Source organism: Chelonia mydas, chromosome 5 (genome assembly GCF_015237465.2).
Source record: "Chelonia mydas isolate rCheMyd1 chromosome 5, rCheMyd1.pri.v2, whole genome shotgun sequence".
NCBI classification, from domain to species: domain Eukaryota; kingdom Metazoa; phylum Chordata; order Testudines; family Cheloniidae; genus Chelonia; species Chelonia mydas.
Genome location: NC_051245.2, coordinates 36,533,740 through 36,558,914, shown reverse-complemented (window position 1 = coordinate 36,558,914; position 25,175 = coordinate 36,533,740). Strand labels below are relative to the sequence as shown.

The following is a 25,175-nucleotide window of genomic DNA, read 5'->3' as shown; positions in this document are numbered from 1 at the left end:
AGCAGAGAGAGGGCTTCAGGGTCCCATTACCAGCAATTAGAAAGGTGGCGGCAACCCTATAAGCATCCCTACTCTGAAATTCTGAGGTAGCCCATCACTAAATTAATAGATCATTTGGATATGTTGTGGATGTTGTACTATGTGCTTTTCCAGATGTTTTTGGTTATAGTGAAGTATGGTTTTCCCAAAAGTCTATTTTATTAATATGGGTATTTGCACAACTCTGATTTTTGGTGAACTGATAAATACTTTATATCACAAAAGGACTTTTATAACAGGTGTTACAATACATCCTACCAGTCATAGTGACTTAGATCTAAATCCTGACCCCAGGTTATAGCCCAAACTGTTTGGCATACAGGAAGCCACCATAGATCTGGACTGCACACATGAGAGATGTGTACCCCCTGTGCAGACTCCACAAATAATGTGCCCGCTTCCATGCAGCAGAACTGCTTTGTGCAGCTGAGGAGTGGGGACAGAATTTGCCCCATAATAAACAAAGAAACAGAGGGCTTATTGAGGTCAAATTGTAAAGCTGCCCCAAGGAAGCACAGATAGAGATGTAGATGTAACAAATGTCTTATGACTATTTTCTCCAGGCAATAATTGCAAAGAGCCCTATTTCTCAGTGTTGCACTCCTGAAGCCATATCCTTTTGTTTACAAGAATTAATTGAAGAGGAATCCTCAGAGGGCTATATCTGCTGACTTTTAGAGTTGCTTTGCACCACCAAAGTGCAAATATGAAATGTTGGTAGAGAAATGCCTTTTTTCAATTAAGCTATTTGTGCAGTTCAAGTAGTTCCTCATTTAATACATGCTTTGCTCCATGTTCATCTGTGTAATTATGGCCTTTATCTGTAATACAATTGCAGAGCAGTTCCACAAGCACTGCAAATGGAAAATGTTTCAATGTTCTGCTCCTGCTGTTATCCTTGAAACTAGTACAATTTCTTCTCAAAGAGATGGGGATATTTTAACATCTTCAGCTGGTGCCGCTGGTACAATTTAAAGTAATGTGTCAGGGGAATCCTTCAGATCATCACACACTGAAAGAAATCTAGTCCTGGTCCTTAAGATATAGATCTATGGCTGCATGTGGTCACTAAACAGCACCATCATTTGTTCTTTATTAGACTGGAATGTTGGAGAAAATCCTGGAATGGAGAAAAGAAGAGTTCAAAGTGGAACCATCACAGGGTTTGTCAGAAATTTGCTGCAGCTGTGCTCCTCTTCACAGATGCATGTTCCAAATCTAACCACCAGCCTTTTGTGTCGCTCAAGATCAAGGGGATTTTCTCAGCAGCTTCCAAAGTGGTGTATATCTCTAAATTTGACAACAATATGACCTGTGAACATACCTTAGAGAGAATCTTCAGCTTCACAACTTTTATGAATAGCTGTAGTTAAGTGTTCTCAGGAAAAAATAAATATCAAATTCATGATTATATTTGTTTCAGCTGTGAGAAGGATGACTAAGAAGACAGGGTTGTTTTCCCCCGACATTGAATCAGTTTTAATATAGTTTACAGTAGATGATGGTGTTGAGTAAAAGTTAAAAGTCATTTGATATCTTGGAGCATTTTGGTTAAAAGTTATAAGTACTTACATTTTAGTCTAAGGAAAGAAATCTGTAACTTGAACCTAAGATGATTAGTTCATAATGCCAACTACAGAAACTGAAAATCTTGGCCTAGATACTCTGCTGCACCAACTGCAATAGAACCTCAGAGTTATGAACATCTCGGGAATATATTTGTTCGTAACGCTGAGAACGCTATGGTGGTTCTTTCAAAAGTTTACAACTGAACATTGACTTAATACAGCTTTGAAACTTTACTATGCAGAAGAAAAAAATGTTGCTTTCCCTTTATTTTCTTAGTACACCTCAACCCCGATATAACACGGTCCTCGGGAGACAAAAAATCTCACCGCATTATAGGTGAGACCACGTTATATCGAACTTGCTTTGGCCCCCCTTGTTCCCTGACCACCCCATCCAGAGACCCCTGTCCCTAATCGACCCCACCCCCTACCCAACCCCCCCGCTCCCTGTCCCCCAACTGCTCCGACCCCTATCCACACCCCCCGCCCCCTGACAGGCGCTCACCGGCAGTGGCGGGAAGTGGAGCAATGCAGCCCCAGCCTGCTCCGCTTTCCTTGCCCTGGCGCAGCCGTGTCGCTGGGGGCAGGGGGGCTTGGGGAAAGGTCCCGCACTCACCTGCGGCAGGAAGTGGAGCACCGTGGCTGGGAGCTGGTGGAGTGGAGCGGGCTGGGGCCGGGCTGCTCCACTTCCGCCACTGCCGGTGAGTGCAGGGGTGGGGGGATCCCTTCCCCCAAGCTCCCTCCCCCAAGTGACACGGCTGGGGCCGGGGTGACGGAAGTGGAGTGGGCTGCTCCCGGCCCCCCACTAATCCCCCGGGCCACTCTGGGACTGCGGGGCCCCCAAAAGTGCCCCCCACAGCTCCTGCCTCCCAGATCCTGCGGGGGGGTGCCCCTGACCACCCCCGAGACACTCTGCCCCTTATCCAACTCCTCAGCCCTGGCCCGGCCCCCTTAACACACTGCTCAGAGCAGCGTGTTGGAGCTTTACCGAGTTGTATGTGAACCCGCATTATATCGGGTCACATTATATCGGGGTACAGGTGTAGTTTATATTATCACAGTACTGTACTGTATTTTGCTTTTTTTCTTTTTTTCATCTCTGCTGCTCCCTGATTGTGTACTTCCAGTTCCAAATGAGGTGTGTGTTTGACTGATCAGTTCATAACTCTGGTGTTCATGACTCTGAGGTTCTATTGTGAATTTGTGATACAACAAAGGTGACTTTCAGGGAGCAGGTTAAGGCTCCCTGATTCTCTGAGTGGATCTCAACTGGCCCTGGCCTCAGCATAGCTCAGAGCAGCCTGGGTTCCTCTCTTGCTAATCCCAGCTGGCTAAGGGACTGTACACCCACTGAGCATAACTGGAGGGCACTACCCTCCAGCCATGCCCTTTCCTGTTGTGACACATCCAAAACACACGCCTACATTGCAGTGGCTAACTACACTGGTTCTGTGCCAGGTGACAGCTCCTTCATACTGAATGGAATTCTTTGCTGGCCAGATCCTACTGCTTTCTAGCCCCTTTGCACTGCTCAGATGGTACAAAGTAGCCAGAATGTAACCAAGAATCTGGCCCCTTATCTTTGGCTTCAGCTGTGTTTGTCAAAACTGTCTATAAGAGAAAACTGAAAAGATTAATGTAATAAATACTCGAGCCATAGAAGAAATGTCTTGTATTGTTTTTCATGACCTAGAAATGAGATAAAGTGACCGCATATATAAAAAGTTCGATCATCCATTAAACAAATTAGACATTATCTCTGTTGACAAAATTATCATCGTACAATAAATTTTCCCATTTAAACTTTTAAACAGCAAGCTTCTGAATGAAACGAGTAAATGAGGACATAGCTAGCTATCTCTGGAGTTGTATTAGGAGCTTTCTCACAGTTAATTGTTTTGTAAACACAAATATGTGAGACATCCTTTTTAAAAACATGGCTGTGCAATGCCAAATGATTATGGCTAATCTTTGTTCTTTTTGTAAGTATTGGGTTTGTTTTCTGTACACATGTAGTTGGAAGTTAGAAGGAGGGGGTGATGGGAACGGTTTATGTTAGTCTACTGACATAAAAAAGAAAATTTGCCACTGCTGCTTCCCTTTTTTTTTAAGAACACTTGCCCAGCAGCATGCAAATTTTCAAGTTAATTGGTGCTAAGTAATCTTTAAAACCCAATACATAGTAGGGGATAATAATTTACAGGAAGAAATTATAAAATGTTCAAGTCTGTTTCTTTATATTTTGAGAAACCAATAAAAAAAACCATACTATAAAACAGTTAAACAGAGACTCACCTGCATAGCCTGGACAACCCAACTCAAGATTGTAGAAGTCAAATAATCTCTTATAAATCTCTATTTAACCCTCCTCCCCTGTAATCCCTTTTTGCTAGTTCTTGTGACATAAAGGGGTGGCTGCAGAGCTGGTTGGAATTGGTGCCTCGGTAATAGCCTCAGTTAAGGGCATTCTTTGAGTGGCACAGCGCTGCTGCTGCTCTTCCCTCACAGTCACTCCTGTAAGTTGTTCTAGGAGCGTTCCAGGGAAGAGGGGACATGGTCAGAACACCAAAACATCTGGCCGGTTTTGTCTGTAAAAATGGCTCTTAGGAACTGTTTTAGCTGAGCATAAATTCAGTTCTCCGCCTACAATAAGTTACCCTGTAAACCAAACACCAGGTACCTCCAGAATCAGTGTGTAAAAGGTGGTTCTCCCTTCCAGCTGTGTCACAGTTATTTTAATCTGCCTTCTGTATAATACTTACCTAGAAAAAAATTTCCTTCCAGATTTGACCTTTTCTATTTGGCAAACATTGACATCCTCCTCCTACCCCCTCCCCAACCCCTACACACCCTTTTTTGATGAAGATGAAACTGATCTGGCTGTGCTCAACTCATGAAGTACTTTCTCGTTACAAAAGAACTTTGTTTGTGTACCCATACCATTTGACTGATTTTTAGATCAGCTCTGGGGAAAGTGTTTGGTAATTAACTACCACTCTAGAGCCAAAGCAGGGGACAGAAACCTTTTTGTGGGCCTGCCAGAAATTAGTGGCTAATGTTTTGCTTATTTTTATTTTTAATTTCTTGGTGATGGAATGGTAGATTTTAAAAATTTAGAACCTACAGGATATTTCTTGTCAGATTTTGTAACAATTTAAAGATGGGTCAAATTTAGAGCCTCAAAACCTTTACAGTGTATTTCTGAAAAACTGTCTTCTGGTTGCATTGCACTTTGAGAATTCTAGGAACAAAAGTGGGGTGCTTGTTTTACATATTAGCATGTGAATACCAGTATTATTTTAGACTCGTTGAAGTTCCATAGTGAAGTCAAAGAATTTAAGGCCAGAAGAGACCATCAGGTCCTCATCAAGTCTGATCTCCTGTAAATCACAGGCCACCAACATCACCCAGTACGACACACTAAACCCAACAACCAAAATTAAACCAAAGTATTACAGACTACAGGAGACTAAACTAATTATGTGCCAGTGGCACAGAATAGGAGGGACCCAAGTGCCCATGGCCCCCATAATGGCAGGGAAATGATTAAGTGAGATATACCCAGATAATCCTGGCAAGTGACCTGCACTCATACACTGCAGAGGAAGGTGAAAATTCCCTAAGGTCACTGCCAATCTGAGCTGGGGAAAAATTCCTTCCCAACCCCACATATGGCCATCAGTTAGACCCTAAGCATGTGAGCAAGAACCAGCCAGCCAAGCATATGAGAGAGAGGGAGAGAGAGAGAATGCATGGTACCACCTCAGAGTATCGGCCTTCCCTGTCCAATATCCCATCTCCAGCCATGGCCATGTTGGTGCCCCAGGGGCCAATCCAACTTCTATTTAAGTCACTGGAGATTGAATTGGGCTTCAAGATCTGAAAGAGCTCAATCTTGTAAGTCATGTTAGTAGTCCTTACTCAGACAAGTAGTTCCATTAGAGTTATGTCTAGTCTGCTTCTTCTATACATTCCCTACACATGGAGCCCCAGAACCATGGAAGATTCTCATAAAGTCCAGTATACCGAGACCATTGTCATGGAGTGCTCCATGACAGAGATGGTGGCATTTAATTAGGGAATGGAGGGACTCCTGCTTGTTAAAGTCTTTTGGGAGGACAGATAGATAAAATTATACACATCTACAATAATGTTAGGAGTAATTTTTTAAAAGATAGCTGGATGGGGGCAGGAAGAGGGATATGACCTTTAAAACAAATAGATGGTGAACAGGACCTTTTACGTTATTTACTAAAATCTGACAACCTTCAACTTTATTTTATTCTGCTCCCAAAAGCCCCACCTTGATATAATCTCAGATTTCAGAAAAATTGTTACCTTGTGAAGAAAAATGTGAATTTCCCAATTTCTGAATTTCAAGGAATGTTGAAAGACAGCCTGAAGTCTAGCTAGACATCAAAATGTTATCTCCTTCTCATATTGATTCACTTAACCTCATTTCAGTATATGATTAATTTTCAATGGAATCTCTGTTAAACTTCTCTCTATCTGGTCAATATACTGTATAACCATAATGTGAATCAAATAGCTTTTCATTTATACTTTTTAATACTTATCTTAAAGAAATTTATACTCTGAGACTAAAAACACGTAATTTAAAAGAATTTGTAGCACTTAGAACTACAATATATAAGGATAATTCATTAAACTACTGTGGTACTAGCCAGTGCTGAATGGTTTAATATTATTTTTTTTCTTGACATTTTGAAGATTACATTTAATTTCATCTGGGACAAAATTCCTGAAGATATTTTAGGAGGGAAGAGCAAACCCATTGAGCTTCCTTTTCTCTTCCTTGAAATTGCACTCTTATGCCACTGATTTCAGAAACAAGTATGCCAGCTTTTCAAACTTGGGTACCTAACATAGGCTCCCAAGTGCACAGTTCTCAAGTCAGAGCACCTCACTACACTACTGCTTTCAGCAGTGTAAGTTCAGCCCGATGAAAAATGCAACTTCTGTAGGAGAAATCATAGACAGGCTTTACAGATGACATCCTCACCTTGGAAATATAATTATTTTTCCTGATTATCGTGAGCTAACCCACAGTGCATGCAGGTTCTCATGTGACTGGTCATTTTGTGAGTGGGGTGTGTGCATGGCCCTTTTTGCTCCTTTTCTGCGTCCACTTCTACATGTTGTACGACAACGTGCTGCAATATGACACTTAGTACATTAGAAAAGACTAAAATCTTTCCAACCTGATATTAGGTTTCCAGGGTAAACTTCAGGAGAGCTTTCAGCAGTCCTATCTCCCTGCTCCCGAAAGCAAATTGTGTGATGCACTGTACACACACACACACCCCGTTTGGTTTAGAGTAAATATTACTGCAATATTTGAAAAATCCTTTTGCTGCTACATCCTTGGCTAAACATAATTATACTTAGCCCTTACATGGAATTACATTTTCAGAGGGCTTTATTAATCGATTAATGCTGGACAACCCTAGGGGCTAGGTAAGAAACTATTATTGCCCCCACTCCTGGGAATCTGAGGCCGAGAGGCTAACACACCTAGGGTCCAGACATCAACATGTGACAGATAATCATTCAGTGAAGAAATATGCCAGTGAGACATAAACTTCTGCTGGGGAGGCAAGGGGCAGGGAGCTGTGGCCAGAGCCAGCTCCCCGCCGGCTGAGTTGTGGCGCTCAGACGCTGCGGAGCGCCCTGGCACGCCACCTGCTCACAACCCTGAGCCTCAAGGTTACGAGGCGCTAATCTCGTCCGGGCATCTCCCCAGGCGGCGGCGAAGCCGTGTGTTGTCCTGCTCGCGGTTACATAAGCGCCCGTGGCCCGGAGGGCAGCGGTGGGGATTTGTGGCGCGCGCGCTATGCTCCCGCCCAAGGCAGGTGGCGGTGACATGTGGGGGAGAAGCCGGGAGGGCTCCGGACCTACGTGGGGTTTGCTCCTTAAGCTCGGCGGAGGCGACTGCGAGAGTTCCACGCCGGGTTTTCGGCCGCTCCCCCTCCGTTCACACACACAGCACACGCGGCTGCCCCCGGCTCCGGCTGGCGGGGAGCAGCAGCAGCAGGGCTCTCGCTCGCCTGCTGCTCGTGTGATGCCACCACAGGGAAACCCGGACCATCACGGGGGGCTTTAAAATACCCTCTGGTGGGGGGGGGGGAGGGGCCGGGGAGAGGGGTTCCCTGAGAGCAGCAGCCCCGGACTCAGCTTCTCGCCGCTGCGGGAGGAGGAGCTGGGAACACAGGAAACGTGGTGGCCGCACACACGGCAGCAGCCGCGCTGATTCATTTCTGCTCGGAGCCTTCTCCGGGGGGGCGGGCCTGGGCGGGGGGAGGGGCGGTGTCGCTGCCTGTCTCCAGCCTGGGCAACGCAAGGGTCCCTGCATCAGCCGTCCCGGAGGAGAGAGAGGAGGCGAGCCTCCCGCCAGCATCATGCAGGCTAGGGTCCGCTTGAGAGACTGAGCCCACAGCAAACGAGCCTTCCAAGTGTCCCCGCAGATTTTGGTTCCGACCACTGACTTTAAGGCGGAAAGAAGGAGGCTGGAGACTCTGTTACCCGAGCAGTTCCTTTGTGGGTCCAGCTGGAGTCTGAAGCCTGCCCTCCCTCAGTGCCCTGCGTTAGCAATATGAAGGAGCAGCACTCATGTGTGGGCACTGGGCATCTGAGCATGGCTGGGTATGGCAGGATGGACCCTTTGGAGCTTGCTGTTAGCCCTGTGAAGCGCTTGAGAACTGAGTACTCCTTTCCCTATCTCTTCGCAGAGGAGGCCTACCAAAAACTGGCCAGCGAGACCCTGGAGGAGCTGGACTGGTGCCTGGACCAGCTGGAGACCCTGCAAACTAGGCACTCCGTCAGTGAAATGGCCTCGAACAAGGTAGGACCCATCGGACTCCCTTGCCCTCTATTTCTCCTCCTCACTTGCTATCAAAGCTGGAAATCCAGTGGATAGTTTTGAGCCAAGTACAAAACGCATCCAACTACTTACAGGGTCCCGTTCTCTGGGCCACACTGGAGTTTAGCCATGCAACTCCAAGTAAAAACTTTAATACATCTCTAAGCTTCTTTTTAACGTAAATTAAGCTGTTTAATTAAAAAAAAAACCCTGAATGTTTGTAAATGAAGGAGCTGTTATCCTTAACTAAAATGTTCACGGGTTTGTTGACTCATATGACTGCATATGAGTGGATCAACCAAGGATCGTAGTGCAAAGTTCTCTTTCTGATGGCGTGTGTGTTCATAGAGCAGGGATGCTGAAAACAAACAGTTTTGAGACTTTGATATATTGTTAAAGGGGAATTATCTGAATACTATTAACAACAGAAAAGATGCAGTGGTCTAAGAAATTAAAATAACTGTATTGGGCTTGAAAAACACAGGACACATTCATCGTTTGAAGCTCTGCGTATGAATCTGAATGATTGCCCCTGTAGTTTGTGCAGATTCCTATGGCTGTAAATTTCAAGGCACATTTTGAAAGTGGTGAAACATTAGGTGTTGGAAGGTTAAACTATTTCTCTATTTCTGTTTGAGTTTAAAATAAGAGGTATTATATTTGATTGCTGACCGTTACAATTTTTTCTGTTATTTATTCTTGCCACACACATTCCGTTGGGAGCCAAGAAAATGATATATTTCAATTTCAGAAGTTAGTTGTCTACAATGGAGAGGTACAAGGTTGTAAGCAACCTTGTGCCAGAGTGTAAACATCTGAAAAAGTGATAATAAAGATAACACTGTATTCAATACGATTGTATTTTAAGTGGTACAGACCCTATTTTAGCTGTAAATATTGATGCTAATATATGGCATAATATTGTTTATTACTCATGTTTGCAAGGAAAAAGAACATATATTTTAAAATTTTCTGCAGAGAATAAGCCATATATGTAGGGCTTCCAGATAGCCCTTTCACCATCCTACTTTCCTCAGTGCCCTCAAGGCCACAGGCTGAATATTCAGCTAATATTTATGGTGTTCATTTTAATGGGCTTTACCTGACATTACTGAGAATTTATTTTACATCTGTAATAAGAAGAACTTGCTACAAGGTACTATGGGAGGCGTATGTTTTCGCCACATTTGTAATCACTTTAGAAAAATGGGGGATTAATTGTTACAAAGAAAGTACACTTCTTTCCTCTATTCCATCTATGCAAATAGCTATTCACCTTTTAATAAACTTATTATTTTGAATTAGTTTAATTTTTTCCAGAATATCAAGAAAAACAAATAAGGTCTTTCTTCATATAATCTCTGTCTTTTATTTTACCTTTCTGCTTTCTTGTTTTGACTGCTATTCCCAACTTTGTCATCAGTTTTCATCAATTGCATTTTTATTTAACCGGATACTCTTCTGTGGCTATGTATAAGATGTCAAGAATTTCAGCTTTTATGCTGCTTAAGCCCCATAATATATCCAGTAAATTTCTCAGTGACCATTTATGCTTCTCCGTCCTGTCTCCACAGTCTCTCTGGTTCTGGTCAGCTGGTTATTTCTGCTGCTTTTATGATTCGAAAGTAAAACTGACAGTAAGAGACAGAAGCACAAAAGAGAAATGGTGTAAAGCTCAACATTTCCCAAACTTTAAAAACAGTTTTGTACCAAATTGTTTAACAACAATTCCAGCAGGATCTGATCCTGAGATACTGAGCTCCTACATTTGGGACTTGCAGATATTCCTCACCTCAGAACTGGTCCTTATTTTTTTACTCTAAATCAAGAGATAGAGGGTCTGTTTCAGCTCCTATTGAAGTCAGTGGCAAAACTCTCATTTTTAAAAAGGGAGCGGGATCAGTGCCACAGTTAGGGCCTGATCCTGCATTTGTTGCAAATCCCATCCAAATTATTGGATATTTATAGTATGGAAAGAATGAAGGCTTAGAGAATTAATTTGTGAAAGGAAATGTACAAAAATATTATCTAGTTATTTGTAATTATAATATTGAAGCCTTTTATGGATCTGATTAAATACATTTAAAAACACTTGTCCAACCACTTTAGGAGGAATGACCCCACAGCAAGTTAACACTGGAAGATTTCTATAGGCTGAAGATGTCTATCTAATCTGTTGACCCATCAACTTGCTTGTTTATGATACTTATATGGCTCTCGCTTCAGTAGTACCTGAGAAACTCTCTATTATTTAAAAAAAGAAATAATAGTTATATTTTATTGAATCCAGTCCTTTTATGCCTTTTCTAAACACAGGAGACAAGACTTTTAAACAAATAAGATCTAACCAGTTACAAATCAATATAAAAATTACTAGTTCAGTCAAATATATTAATAACCTTGACTTTAAAAAGATTGGTCATTATTTTTGAAAACATTCTGATTGACTTTTGTCTGAGAAAATCTATAGCTTCCATCACCCTGCACAACTGCAGGTCTTATCCCACCCCCTTTCTCCCCCTTGTATTTGTATTTGTTAATGCACTCCTGATTTGCCAGAGATAACAGATAAACATTATTCATATATACTTATTGAAATCAGGAAGAAAATGTCTCATAAAGGTCTTCTCATTTCTTCAGAAACAGGATCATGCAGGCAAGGCATTTGATATGAGATATACAGTAAGCTGGGTTGTCATAGCCAATCTGAAGGTCAATCAGAATGATGCCATATCTTACGTCAGAACTGGAAATTAATATTGCAGTCACATATTGAGTAGGTTTACTTGATCCATCAACTATGGATACAGATGTCGGAAACTCTCTGTTGCTCGTTTCAGTGCAACACGCTAAAATATTCAGAAATGCTCTCAGATAGTTTTTTGTTGCGTTAAGGTTGGCAGGCCATAAATGAAATGTCTTTTTATTTTTTGACTATGTAAATCTATGTGTATATTTTCAGTGTTCTTCTTTCTTAAAATAAAAACAAATCAAATGCCATTAGTCATCTTGCAAAGAACAGTGAGCACATGCAATAGTGGGAAAAAATCAATAAGAAAAAGATTTCAGTTTCAAATGTTGCAGGAGTTGTTATGAACAGTCATTCTAATTCTAATTATTTTTAAAAATATCTGGTATTTACACAACATGTTACATTTTAAAACAATTATACTAACATTAACTAATGCTCATGACATCCCTGGTAGATATGCAGATAGATACTGTTATCCTAATTCACGGGAAAACTGAGGCAGAGAAGTCTAGTCTGAGGGTAAACAGATAACCTTTTGTGCAACAGGGATAAGAACTCAGGAATGCCTGACCGCAGTACTTGGATCAAAGCATTAGAAAAATACCAAAATGTATAGCAAAATAAAGTGAAAGGAAACCAACAACTTATAAATCACACTAGTGTCTGAATATGTTCTTTCCCCACCATTTTTATAAGTAACATCGAAAGATCACTGTAACTGGAAAAAAAATAGAGATGGTGCGGGAAAGATACTTCTCTTTTTTTATTTCCAATTTGTTTACTTTGTGCATTTGGCAGCACTTTCTGCATAGTCAGTTCAATTTTATTCTTTCCCCTGTGCTGTCAGTCAATTTCCCCTGTTTGTGTGAGTCTTTTAGACATAGTGGGGTGGCATAGGGAACTGGTTATGTTGTCTTTACACCAGCTAAGGACTCACTCATATTAGTGGTGCAAAAGCAGCTATATTAGAGGAAAGAATGCCTATCAGATTAGGGTAGTCTGTGCCTCGTGAGTGTCAGAACTATACTATAAACTTCGTAGGCCAGGGAGCATGTCTACTGTACAGCTACTATCTTGATCTGATACCATGGACCCTTGAGCCCTTATTGAGTTTGACTGACTGCATTAAGTCTCTGCTCAAGCACAGAAGGCTCCTCTATCTGATCTCAATGCAGGATTGAGTCCTGTGTTTATACAGTTTAGAGCATGCTATTGGTACACAATAAATAGTAATCAGTGATATCCAAACTCATAGCTATGGACTCAGGAAAGCGGAGTTGGTATAAATACGAGGGAGCATCTTGAGGAACCACACCACTGTGGTAGTGCACAGGGATGTAAAAGGCCCTTGGCTGGTTGGGTGGGAATTTCCGCAGTGCAGGCACTGTGTAAGGTAGCATAGGTGGTGCTCCACAGGCCCTCTCACAAGCCTGGGCATGCCAGGAGGGTTAGTGTAGCTCAGAGAGCTATGGCGATTCTGGGAAGCTCTATAGCCTGGAGCTGCCCGGTAAGCAGTCCAGCCAGGGCTGCCATAACTCAGAGCAGCTTCCTGGGATGCTTAAGTTATTTAGGGGTTGTGCCAGACCCTGACCGTGCCAGAATTGATAAAGCCCAAAAGTAGCTTCTTGGAGGAACAGCACACAATCTCACCCCTGGTCTATATGCATGGCTCTATAAATAAACCAGTTCAAAAGAACATCACAATCAAATAGCGAGTTTATTTCTGTAGTCAATCAGCATGTTGCCAACGCTCATGATTTTATTGCGAATTTTGAACTATTTGATGTTTTTTCTTAAATCCCCAGCTCTTGGAGTCACATGAGTGCCAGATAATCTCAGCTTTCATTTAAAAAATAAAGTATGTTTCTAGCCCACATAGTTGTGGAGAAAAGCTTGAAAACATAATCCCTAACGGCTCAAAAACCAGAAGGCAGATAAAAAGAAATATTGTTTTATCATCTCACGATTTCGGGGACCAGACTCCTGATTTTTGAGCCCTTGGATTGGCAATAGTGGGTAAGGCATGCAGACTGGGTGCCCCATTCGTTGATGGGCCTTTCCGTTTAATGTTTGCTAGTACTGAGGCTTTAAATATTAGGCCAACAATTTTCAAACTTGGATGCCGAAAGTTAGGCTCCCTGATGCATATTTAGATGCCTAAATAAAAATGCACTAATTTGCAGAGGTGCCTGGTAACTTCAGATAGCGCTATGAGCACCAGTGCACGTTTGAAAATCCTAACTTTAATGTAGGTGCTGAGCAGGGATTTGGATGCTTAACTTACACTTTGGTACAATCATACAAGCAAATCGTCCTCTTAAAAAATGTCTAGGTTACGTGTGGTGGTGTTTTTTTATTATTATTTACTGTTTATCCTTTTTTAAAAAGTCTTTGATTGTCAACTCTCCTGGGCAGGGACCTGTATGCATGTGTGTGTAAGTGTGTGTGTGCGTGCTTCTGCAGTACCTAGCACAATGGGTCCCTGAAACCTGACTGCGGTCCAGGGGTGCTACTAATAAAGATCTAGCAAACATTTTCCACAGGACTGTACTAATTTGTAGATGAGTTAAATATAGAGGAGTGTGTATAATGAAACTAACATGCAAACATATTTTCACTTCTGTATTTATGATTGCAAAAATCTCTAGTGTATTATTTTAGTATGTCTCTGTATCTGAATTTAAACACAGAAACGTTTCAATGCATGTTGAAGTTTACCACAGATAATGATAAAATTCTTTGCTATCTTTGTGATTCATCAAAAGCATTGGGAACAAAAATAGTGGTGGGAACAAAAGTCAGTGAGGATCACTGTTAGTTACAGTATGTGGATACATTCTTGCTAACCTTGGGTTTGTGGTCCCAGACCTGTTTACTGTGAGTGCACTATGTCTCCAAGAAATTTCTCTAAACATCAGAGTTAGAAAGATATATGTTTTATTTAGTTTTACCATAGAAAACAGCTACTTTTTTGATACATCAAATAAAGTTGTAGCTGTCCAACATGTATAGTAGGTTATGTGTTGATGCGGATATTTATATTCAAGTGACTCTGCAAAACTTCCTCTGAGTTGTTGAGTAAAAATAAAATGCAGATTTCCAAAGCAGCAATGCATCTAACCATCTCTCACACTCAAAGGCTACTTTACTATGAGCACCAATCCAAATGTTTGTGGGCATATTCAGTCACTGGAAGAATACATTTCATTTTCCTGTAATGGCCATCCATGCCCTGTACTCAGCTGAAAATGTTGACCATACCACCACCCGCTGGAAAAGGATTTAAACAAAAATAAATAGAACAGGAATTGGTTTGAACATTTTATTAAAGTGAATTGCATTTTATACACAATTTAAATGTCTTAATTGTAAACATTAACGATAACAAGAATGAGACTTAAAGAGAAAACAGTCAACTTGAAATCTAGTTGATTTAAAATAATTATTTTTTTACACCGAGCACTGAGGTCCCCTGCCAGTTTTTGTTATTTAATAATCACATTGTCCTATTGAGAAAAGTATTTTTTTTCTTCTTTATTGCTGTGTGAAAGACTTGTACAAATAACACGGGAAACTGACTAACGGACTGCATAGGGGAAGGAGTGAAACTAAATTAACTACGCAGCAAATGTTGCCAAATGCACAAAGTAAACAAATTGGAAATAAAAAAGAGAAGTATCTTTCACCCTCTTTTTTTCCCCATCACAGTAATCATAGCTGTTACTGTAAAAAGAGTGGGGGAAAAAGATATTTGGATGCTAGTGTGATTTATAAGCTGGCGATATTCCTTTCACTTTATTTTGCCATACATTTATGTATTTGTTTAGTGGTTTGATTTTAGGACTGGGAGCCAGGAATTCCTAAGTTCTTACACCTGTTGTGCAAAAGACTATCTATTTACCCTCAGTCAAGTCTTTTCTGCCTCAGTTTCTCCATAAATTAGGAAAACAGTATTTACCTACCTACCTACCTATCAGAGACATGTGCATGTTTGTATAGTGGTTTGAAAATGTAAAGCACTATATAAGTCCTAAATATTTTGTTAAGAATTAGAATTAAAATAACGGTTTAGAACAACCACTGAGTCACATGAAAGCAAAATCTTTTTCCTTACTGAATTCGTTTTTCATTATTGTATGAGCTCATTGGCATCTTTGCTTTATCCCATGGTAGGCACTCAGATAATATGGTGATGGTCATCTAGATGGATGCAGTGCATCTTAGTAGGAATAAAGGAAGAGGCTAATGTTGTGGTATGAAAGAATGAATCACCATTTAGAAGTCAGCTTTTGTTAACCGACTGACTATTTTTTAGTCATGTCCTTTTGAATCACTTCTGGTTACGCTGACATAGTTTGTTACATGACTAGCATCTTGTCTTCAGGAATGACAGTCCATGTGTAGAAGCTTTGTATTTGATAGTATTTTTACCAAATTTGTAAGCTCAACCAAAGTAAAATAATATCTTCTTAAATCATGGTCATAGATTAGAGTGACCTGTTTCCAATTAGAGAAAAAGGATAATGCTGTCATATCCAATTTAAGAGGATTTCTTTATCAGTCACTCTCTTAGGTTTCAGCTATTAAACATAATAAAATATGTGCTGGAAATAAAATAGTGGAAAAGGAATTTGCTAATATCACGACTGTCAATTTTGTTGCAAAATTGGTAGGTCCTCTGTTTTGCTTTTCAGCGATAAATACAGCTGATAATTGGTTCCAAAAATTTCCGCAGCTTATTGCGTGACAGCATTCTTATATAATGTCTGGCAATGCCATTACAATTGGCTAGTTGACATGATAGTTTAATTGACTCTTGATGTTCCTGATCTTTCTAGGAAAATCCACGGGTGTGGTTAGCTCCTTACTTGAGTACGCATGCCAATTCTGACAAGAATTAGAAATGAACAAGATGTATCTGTTCTCAAAAACTTCATTGAGTGTAGCATCAGGAAATACTTATTCATTGAGGGTTTCATTTTGTACAGCACAGGTATGGATGTTATCTGTATATGTAGGAGCTAAAAAGTGATGAACTAGACAGGGAATGCAGGGAGGCCAACCTTCCATTGATGAGAAGATTTCTACTTGGTCACCATGCTTAGCCTTGCTTCATAGCAAGAGTAAAGCAGACGATGAATGTGTAGCTAAGCACGAAATTTGCATGCTGGAAGAACTGTACTTAAACCAGGGGTGGGCAAACTTTTTGGCCCGAGGGCCACATCTGGGAATAGAAATTGTATGGTGGGCCATGAATGCTCACAAAATTGGGGAGGGGGTGAGGTCTGTGGTTGAGGGTGCGGGTTCCGGAGTGGGGCCAGAAATGAGGAGTTCAGGATGTGGGGCGGGGGAGTAGGGTGTGTGTGGGAGGGCTGAGGGATCTGGGATAAGGATGGGAATGAGGGGTTTGGGGTGCAGGAGGGTACTCCAGGCTGGGATCGAGGGGTTCAGAGAGTGAGAGGGGGATCAGGACTGGGGCATGGGGTTGGGACGTGGAGGGAGGCTCAGGGATGCAGGCTCCAGGCAGTGCTTATGTCAAGCGGCTCCCAGAAGTAGCAGCATGTCCCTTCTCTAGCTCCTATGCGGAGGTGCGACCAGGTGGCTCTGCACGCTGCCCCATCCACAGGCACCGCCCCTGCAGCTCCCATTGGAGCCCCGGAGGGGGCCACTGGAGTGGGGCCATTGGAGCGCATAGGAGCCGGAGGGGGGCCATGCTTTCTGGAGCCATGCTGCTGCTTTTCGGAGTAGCCCCCGACCCTGCTCCCCAGCTGGAGTGCCGGAGTGGGGCCATGCTGTGGCTTCTGGGAGCCACATGGAGCGACCCCCCGACCCTGCTCCCCAGGTTAACACAGCTGGCGCACCGGATCTGGCCCACAAGCCATAGTTTGCCCACCCCTGATTTAAACCCAATTCTCCTCAAACAAGCCCTTTCCTCACTTTCTGCTCCTTTTTTATGTTATAGCACAGGTATGCAAAAGTCCTGAGACCTCTGTGTTAGGTCAGTATGCTTAGTACTTAACCTTACTTGCTCCCATGTAAGTCTGGTCACTTGTGCTGGAGCACAACAAACTTTCACTAAGGTAAGCACAGTGATGAGTGTAGGTAAGGCACTTCCTAGTATGCACTGTGAAAAGACTTGCACGAGCAGCGGGTAATGGGTGAAATTTACCATAATACAGAGGACTCGTACAAGGTCCTCCTTGCTGTTTATGTACTGCAGTGTCTTCACACAGACTCAGGGGTGGCAAGGGTACCAATGTAGGGGGACTTCACATCAACCATTCACCCCAGAAGGAAACTTCTTGCTGTCTCCAAGTGAGAAAAGTCAGCTAGATATCCTGTCCTTGTAAGGAGCAAATCAGCGAGGAGTGTTGAAGGTGGGTCTGAGATTTTGGGCTGTTATTGAGTTAAGAGAAAAAACAAACATGCAATGGGTGAGGTTATGGGTCTGAAAAGAGATAGGCAGGGTCCCAGCTGCTGGACTGGGACTCTGCAGATGAGTGAGAGCAGCCTTTGTTTCATCTACTGGGCCAGCTTTGGGTGACAAGGAACCCCCTGTGCTGTACTGCTGGTGTGGTGGGTGATGAGTACATGAGAGATAAGGGACACTGAGGTCAGGCAGCAGCTTGCCAAGAACCTTCTGGGGCGTTAAGAAAATGCTTTCCCCTGAACAGCCATTAGAACATAAGAATGACCATACTGGGTTAGGCCAAAGGTCCATGTAGCCCAGTATCCTGTCTTCCGACAGTGGCCAATGCCAGGTGCCCCAGAGGGAATGAACAGAACAGGTAATCAAGTGATCCATCCCCTGTCGCCCATTCCCAGCTTCTGGCAAGCAGGCTAGGGACAACATCCCTGCCCAGCTTGGCTAATAGCCGTTGATGGACCTATCCTCCATGAACTTATCTAGTTCTTTTTTGAACCCTGTTATAGTCTTGGCCTTCACAACATATTCTGGCAAGGAGTTGCACAGGTTGACTGCGTTGTGTGAAAAAATACTTCCTTTTGTTTGTTTTAAACCTGCCCAGAAGATCTGCTGTTCATCTCCTAGGTAGGGCCTTGGCTGGGGTTGGGATTGGGATTGGGCTGTGCACTGCTATCTCTCCACTTCATGCTAGATGAAAGGAGCATTGAGTTCTATGCCAAGGAGAAAATGACAACTCCAAACATTGAGCAGGCAGCACTCAGAGGAAAGCACTTCCTTACTCTCTGTGTGGCTCTTTACAAGCAGCTAGCTGTCAGCTCTACACAACTTTGCTCCTTTCTGCTGCCCCAACCAGCCACAGCAAAAGCACTTGGGGTCTGTCCCATAACTGTGCATTTGAGCAGACAACCTAATACCTGGAGCTAGTACCTTGAACCTGGAACTCTGTCTGCCTGCTTGCCTGAGCTTAGACCTACAGTTCCTTCCTACCCCAAAAGCTTTTGAGTTCCCCAAAAGCCCTATGACTATGCCCCTTTTCAGCTACCCTAAGCAGTGCCTTAGGAGATGGGATATCTCTTCCCACTTGTGCAATCTCAACCAAGTAGAGGTGATTTTATCAGTCTGTCCTCTTCCTGGGCTCTGATGACTTCCTCCGTACACCTCAACGAAGCAATGTTCCCAGTCCCTGCACACTGATGCACAATCACCCCTTTTTATAGCCTCTCTAATTTTGCGCAGGTATGAAAGATTCTTTCCTTCAGGTATAATGACACAGAACAATGTAGCAAAAATAGAAAATATTATGAACTAATAATCAGTGAAAATAGTTTAGTGCATGATGTGGGAAGATGAGCCTAGTTTTCATCCGTCATATATATTTGAATATGAAATAGATCTTTGACAATTAAAAAAAATGTTTTATTGGAAGTAAAATATAAATTTAAGTGCTACTTTTTAGAGCATACTCACCAAAAACCTCAAGGTCTTTCCTAAGAAAATAGTATTGAATATTGCAAAGATGTTACTTAGAAATGGATTGTATGTAAATAAATACTACATAATCGCTCACCTTGCTAATAATGGTTTTGCAGTTACTCATAAAGGCTTCTAGTTACTTGTGGATCTTTATGGCAGAATTTAGAACCAAGAATCTCCTGGATATTATGCTGTGTACTGATGTAGTGATGGTTAGGTCATAAGACTTGAAGCACTTAAAGAAAGAAGAATGATCTTTCTTCTGTGTCGTTTGTTTTGCATTTTTAACTATAGGCAATTTCTTTGACTAAATACCTTTTAATGCAGTGAATATGTTATCCACTGAAATAGCAGTGCAGTTGCAATATGACAGAGAAATCAGAAGCAGTTTTGCTGCCTTGGTTATGTTGTTTCATATTTTTCTTTGTAATCCTTTACTAAGACACTATATATTTAAGAGACTTTTCTCTCTCTAAACTATGTTTCCAGCTTTGAGATGGATTTACCATGGCTAGATTTTACTTTTACAAAGGACATGTCTGCACCAAAGATTTGTGCCAGTTACAGTCATATGCACTGGCGCTGCTTATCCCTGTTTGAAACTGGGGTGAACTGCACTAATACAAATTGTGGCTTTTAGCAGCTTTGCCTGCCTACAGTGGGACTGGGGTGAAAATTGCCAGCATAGACAAGGCCATAATCTCAGAGACCAGTAAACCAAACTAGTCCATAGTGCCTGTTTACAAGATTTCCTAAAATACTATTCAAACAGTTTATGTTTTCTGTTAATTAAGTAGTAAACCACTGATGAGTGGTCAGCCAGACAAATTACTTTGATTGACACTTCTGTTTTTCTGATTTTGAATAAAAGAACAATGTTCATAAAACTGAGCCACTCCTTTGTGATGGCAGGAGGCAAGAATGCTAGCTTGTTTGTTATTTAAAAAAACAAACAAACAAAAAAAGAGATTCATAGTACTGCTTTGATCTTTTATCATAATTAGAGGATAGGTACCTAATTCACAGTTTAAAAATCAGGCTAAAAAAACAATTCTGCATTCTAGTAGTCCACCCATACTGTTCACAAGTCAGCTTCTAATTCCTACTGAGACACGCTTTAGTGGTTAATTAATTTATTTAAAACAATCCCGAATATATTACACAAGACTTCCATAACAAAAATTGTGACTGCTGAAACAATTCAAAGTTGCAATGTCTTTTCATATTTCAAATCTTTTTTTCAAATGTTTCTTTTCTGTCATCTTCCTGTACTACAGATTCTGTGAAATAGAGGATGGATGATGTTACACTACAATAATAGATTTTACTTCTGTAGTGCATGATATTCAAGGAACTCAAAGTGATTTACAGACCGTGCCCACTATTAAACCGATATTATCCCCAATTTACAGGTTGGGAAACTGAGGCATAAAATGCAAGGTGACACAACATGTCATAGGCAGACCAGAAATAGAATGCAGTTCTTACTCCCATTTGTGTATGTTAGCTACAAGATTTCATATTTATTATTTGTATAATAGCAGTTATTAGAAGCCCCAATCAAGGATCAGGGCCCCACTCTACAAGGCACTGCACTAATGTAAATTAACTGGTCCCTCCCTGAGAAAGTTCTCACACTTGTCTAGACAAGGATTTTGATGATAGAACATGATCCAGTCTAACTATCCCCTTCCAAAAGTCTACTGTAGAGCAGGTAGCATATATTTTAACATGCTAGGCTTCCCATAGGCTTTAACTTCACCAGTTTAGCATGTGTTAAGGCAACGTGCCTTGTCTACACCATTTCAAATACCCAAGAAAAACATTAGGTAACATGTTCTAACAACTCACCTTGTATCCTAGGGTTTGTCTACATGGGAAACTTTTCTAGCAGAACTTTCAAAGTGATATAAACTAAACTGAAATCAGAATCAGAGTTTTACACATGGAGTTATAGTGGCATCATTATATTGCTATAGTTCTGCTGGTAAATTTTCCTGTGTAGTTAAGCCTCTAGTCTAGACAAGAACTACAGTTAGGCCTTGATGGGCAAAAAGGGTGTTTTTCAATCATGTTAGTTTAACATAGCTGAAAAGCCCCATTAAGATGCAGGTTGACACATTTGAAGCCATATTAGCTGACCTTGTACCCTATGCTCCCCACTAGGTGTTAACCAATTTAGCAGGAGTTTTAAAGGCAGTGTTACCTAACTAACATGTTAACATAACAGTCTGATAAATCAAACTACACAAGATAAGCACATAAATTGGAAATTTCTTCTCAAGTGGTCAGCATTAAATGAATTAAGAATGTCGACATTTAAATTGTCATAATGTGGTTTCAAATAATTGTTTACAGCCTCACTGAGATGAATGGGTTCGTTCAGGACACCCTTATAATCACTGCTTCATGCTGTCAGTCTGTAGGCTCTGGAAGACAGAACTGCATCAGTTCATATTGAGAAAGTTACCTTAATTACAAGGGCTAGAAATGTAGGTTCCATTTATTTTTATTTATAAATTTTATATTTTATTTACAATTTATAAAACTCTAACAGTGTGCTTGGTGCTGTATAAAATTCAAACTAAGACTTTACCTTGAGGGGTTTATAATCCAAACAAACAGACAACAGAGGGGTGTCCTCTTGGAAGACACAGATTACTGCTATTTAAGAGCAATTTTTGCAAAGTAAGCATGTGATTCATGAGAGCATTTACTGACGTGGGAAGCAATTGTTGTAAGCTTCCTGGAAGAAGCTCATTTTCAGGGCTGATCTGAATGAAGAAAAGATAGACACTTGGATTGAAATTCTGTCTGTAGTGAAATCAATGGGAGTTTTCCCATTGATTTCAGGAGAGCCAGGATTTCACCTTTGATGCACTGGAATAGAGAAGGAATTCCAATCTGAAAAGAAGAGCAAGGAAGAAGTCACAAAGAGGAGAGTAGAAGAAAGTGAGGTATGCATCATTAATGGAACAAAAAGGATGCAGGAGAGATATGAAATAAGAACAGAGATTGAATCAGGGTTCTGGGTGGAGTGGAGTTGTGGATCTTCCAATAAAAGTATTAAACAAAAACATTAAATAGTGGAATAAATCCTAAAATATAGTATTTTTAGATCGTGCACTCTTTGTAGCAGATAGTATGTCTTCTGTGCTCAGAAAGTTCCTAGTTTATATTAGACACTGTCACAACCTAAATAATAATAAATACAAATAACTTTAAAATATTTTGAAAATATGTTTATAATAAAGATCTGTGGAAAACGGGTTTTTGGTTTGTACTTCTCTAACCTTGTTTTATCAGGATGGTGACCACTCTTTAGTTCTTGCTGACTCCAGGATTGCACTTGAGATTAAAACTTTCATGTATTTTGCATGATCAGTCATGTAAAAGCATCTGACAGTATTAAACATATATATAGCTGAAGTTATCCAGAAATTGGAATTACCACTCAAATGGTGTTCATGTTATTTCCAAATGTATAGTGAATGGGCCCAGATATATCAGTATGGGCTTAACCCTTGCCTCCTCCTAGTAGGTGTGGTCATTTGGCAGGGGTCTATCCTATCCTAAACTACGGATATGTGTTTGAGGGGGTTTGGTCACAGTGGTGGATGGAGGGTCTGAGGGTTGCCATACCTTCAATCTGAGCTGTGTCTCCCTCTGAATGTACATAGAACAACCAAAGCATGCTCACTTTTGTAACCAGAAGGAAAATAATCTATTCTAGTGCTGGAATTTCATTCAGCACTTAGTCATGAAAGAATTCATACGGATAGTGTACACTGTGCTCTTGCCATGGCAGCTCCTTACCAGCTTTTCAGAAGTTGGGAGGATAGATAAGTATTTTAGATCTTCTCAAGTTCCATGTTTATTTTGTTCTTTAAAGACGTCACCCAGCAGGATTCTCACTTTTGCCTTTTAGCTCCCCTGTATTAAAAACCTGCTGCCACAGAAAATCGTGTTTAAGAGCACTGTTCCCAGCAAAATCAAGATTCATTATTTGTATGCTGTTTAACCATTCTTGAAACAGCTATTCTATGCAGTTTTACAGTGAGCATTTTCAGATTCCTCAGCATCTCTGTCCTCTGCTGCATGCTGATCACCTCGGTGGCTGCCGCTGGCTCTTATTACTGGCGAATGGCATGCTGTTCTGATGCAGACACCATAATAGGAAGCACCTAGGCCTGTCGTAAACAAACAGGTCTGAAAAAAAAAGTGCAGGTCTGACGTATGATGTATCCATAGCAATGAGGAGCGATCAGGCTGCCATTTTGGAGTAAATGCAGCCTAGTATGGGTCTACAAGAAGCCAGAAAGTATCTTCTTGGATTTAAAAGCTGTTCTCTATGTGTACATCAGAATTTTTGTGAAACACAGTATTTGCAAGAAGACAGCTTGTAAAAACAATGTCTTTAATTACTAACTTCGGGGGAATTTAAAGGTTTCTTTGAATGAACTGATTTTTCACTTGCAATGGAAACTTTAGCTGGATATCAGAGCACACTTACTTCTGAGAAAATACTAATGTGAGAAATTATTTGACAAACAAATCATAGTATATCTCTTTGGATGCCTAAATATTGAAACACAGAGGGCATAATATTTCTAAGTAAAATGATTGTGTGTTGCTTACACTATGAAGTATGGCCAAAGTTTTGTACATCTGAATATTGGATCCAGGTAAGACTGCATTTCGTGTTTGATAATTACCTGCGTTTTGGTTTTTCAACATCAGTAAAACAAATGAATAACTTTTGTTGCTAGGAGGGATTTAAAGTAGTTTAGGTGTGGTGCTTTAAAGGTTCAGTTACAGGAGATCTTTTAAATATCGTTGTGAAGATGTTGTTGTAGTCTGTAAAAATATATAGTCAAATGCATGTGCCTGGGATTTCCGAGATAACTTTTAATTAATCCTTGTTTACAAAACTTGGATTTACAATGAAATGACTAAATTGAAAAATATTCCAAATAGAAGATATAAGAATACATAGGAAAACTCACACAAAAATAATCTTGGGATTCAAGGACTAAAACAAAATAATGTTTTTTCTTTGTGTGCATGTTTTTAAACTCAATTTAATATACATCTATAGTCTGATGTTCGTATTTACCATTTTGTCCTTATAATACTGAAAGACTACTTCGTAAGAGGGATGATGTGGCAATAACACCTACGACTGTATAACTGGTGTAAGGTAGAACTATAGCAGAAAAAAATCACTGTGACTATATTGTTTTGTATTCTTCCAAGCAGAGTTAAAACCCTAGTGCTGCTGCACCTCTGTTTCATCATTTCTAGTTTTGAGGGGGCAGAGGTTGTGGCTGTAATGCTGTAAAAGGACTATCTGTTGATGTGTGTGTAGCATTGTTTGTTTGTTTGTGTATTATCAGAATTTGAAAAATGTACCGAACTTGGAGGACTAAACCTCTTAACCAGAGATAAATATGAAAGACGAGTGTGGCATCCCTATGAACGACCTTTGGGAGGCATGCCCTGGTGAGAAGGTCAGCTATACCCAACTGCTCAGAGCAGGGAGGGTGCTGGCTGCAGATGCTGCTTCTCATTTGTATCAGCCTTTGGATAGTCAGTGTTGAAATATGAAGCTCGATGCCACTTACTCCTGGGAGAGAGGAGGATTTTCTGTTTCTTCTATCCCCTCCAGAGCTTTGTGGCTGCTCTGGGGGTAGAAGGTCTGCACAATTCTACTCTTTCCCCAGCCTCATTTTTGCTCCTGCGTCTGCCTATGCTGCTGCTCAGAGCTTTGCCACACTACCAGAGCATTAGGTTGACCTCATCCTTGTCAGTAATGTTACTGATCACAGAATTCTGGATGGCAGCACTGAAAACTGACAAGACTCTGCTGCACCTTGGGAACTGCAGAGTCCCTGGAGTTGCCTGTCTGCAGACTCAGGAAGACACCTGAGCTTTGGCTTACACTTCATTCGCATTTGAAAGGTTATATAATTACAAGCCTGGGTATATCTACCCTTGAATTTTTAGTCACATTTTACGATGTGTTAATTAGCACAA

At 41.1% G+C, this 25,175-nt stretch overlaps 1 protein-coding gene across 6 annotated transcripts in view; it reads left to right on the top strand.

Moving 5' to 3' along the window:
* PDE4D (phosphodiesterase 4D) overlaps positions 1-25,175 on the top strand; it is a 1,166,661-nt gene that overhangs the window by 1,091,640 nt on the left and 49,846 nt on the right. For 4 of the 6 annotated variants that reach the window (XM_043547759.1, XM_007053879.4, XM_043547760.1 and 1 more), the window contains one exon: positions 8,357-8,469. In XM_043547759.1, the coding sequence (XP_043403694.1) occupies positions 8,357-8,469 (113 nt within the window). Of the gene's footprint in view, positions 1-7,441; positions 7,477-7,926; positions 8,271-8,356; positions 8,470-25,175 lie in introns of those variants that run through there. The other 2 variants (XM_043547761.1, XM_027828498.3) reach the window with 2 other exon arrangements.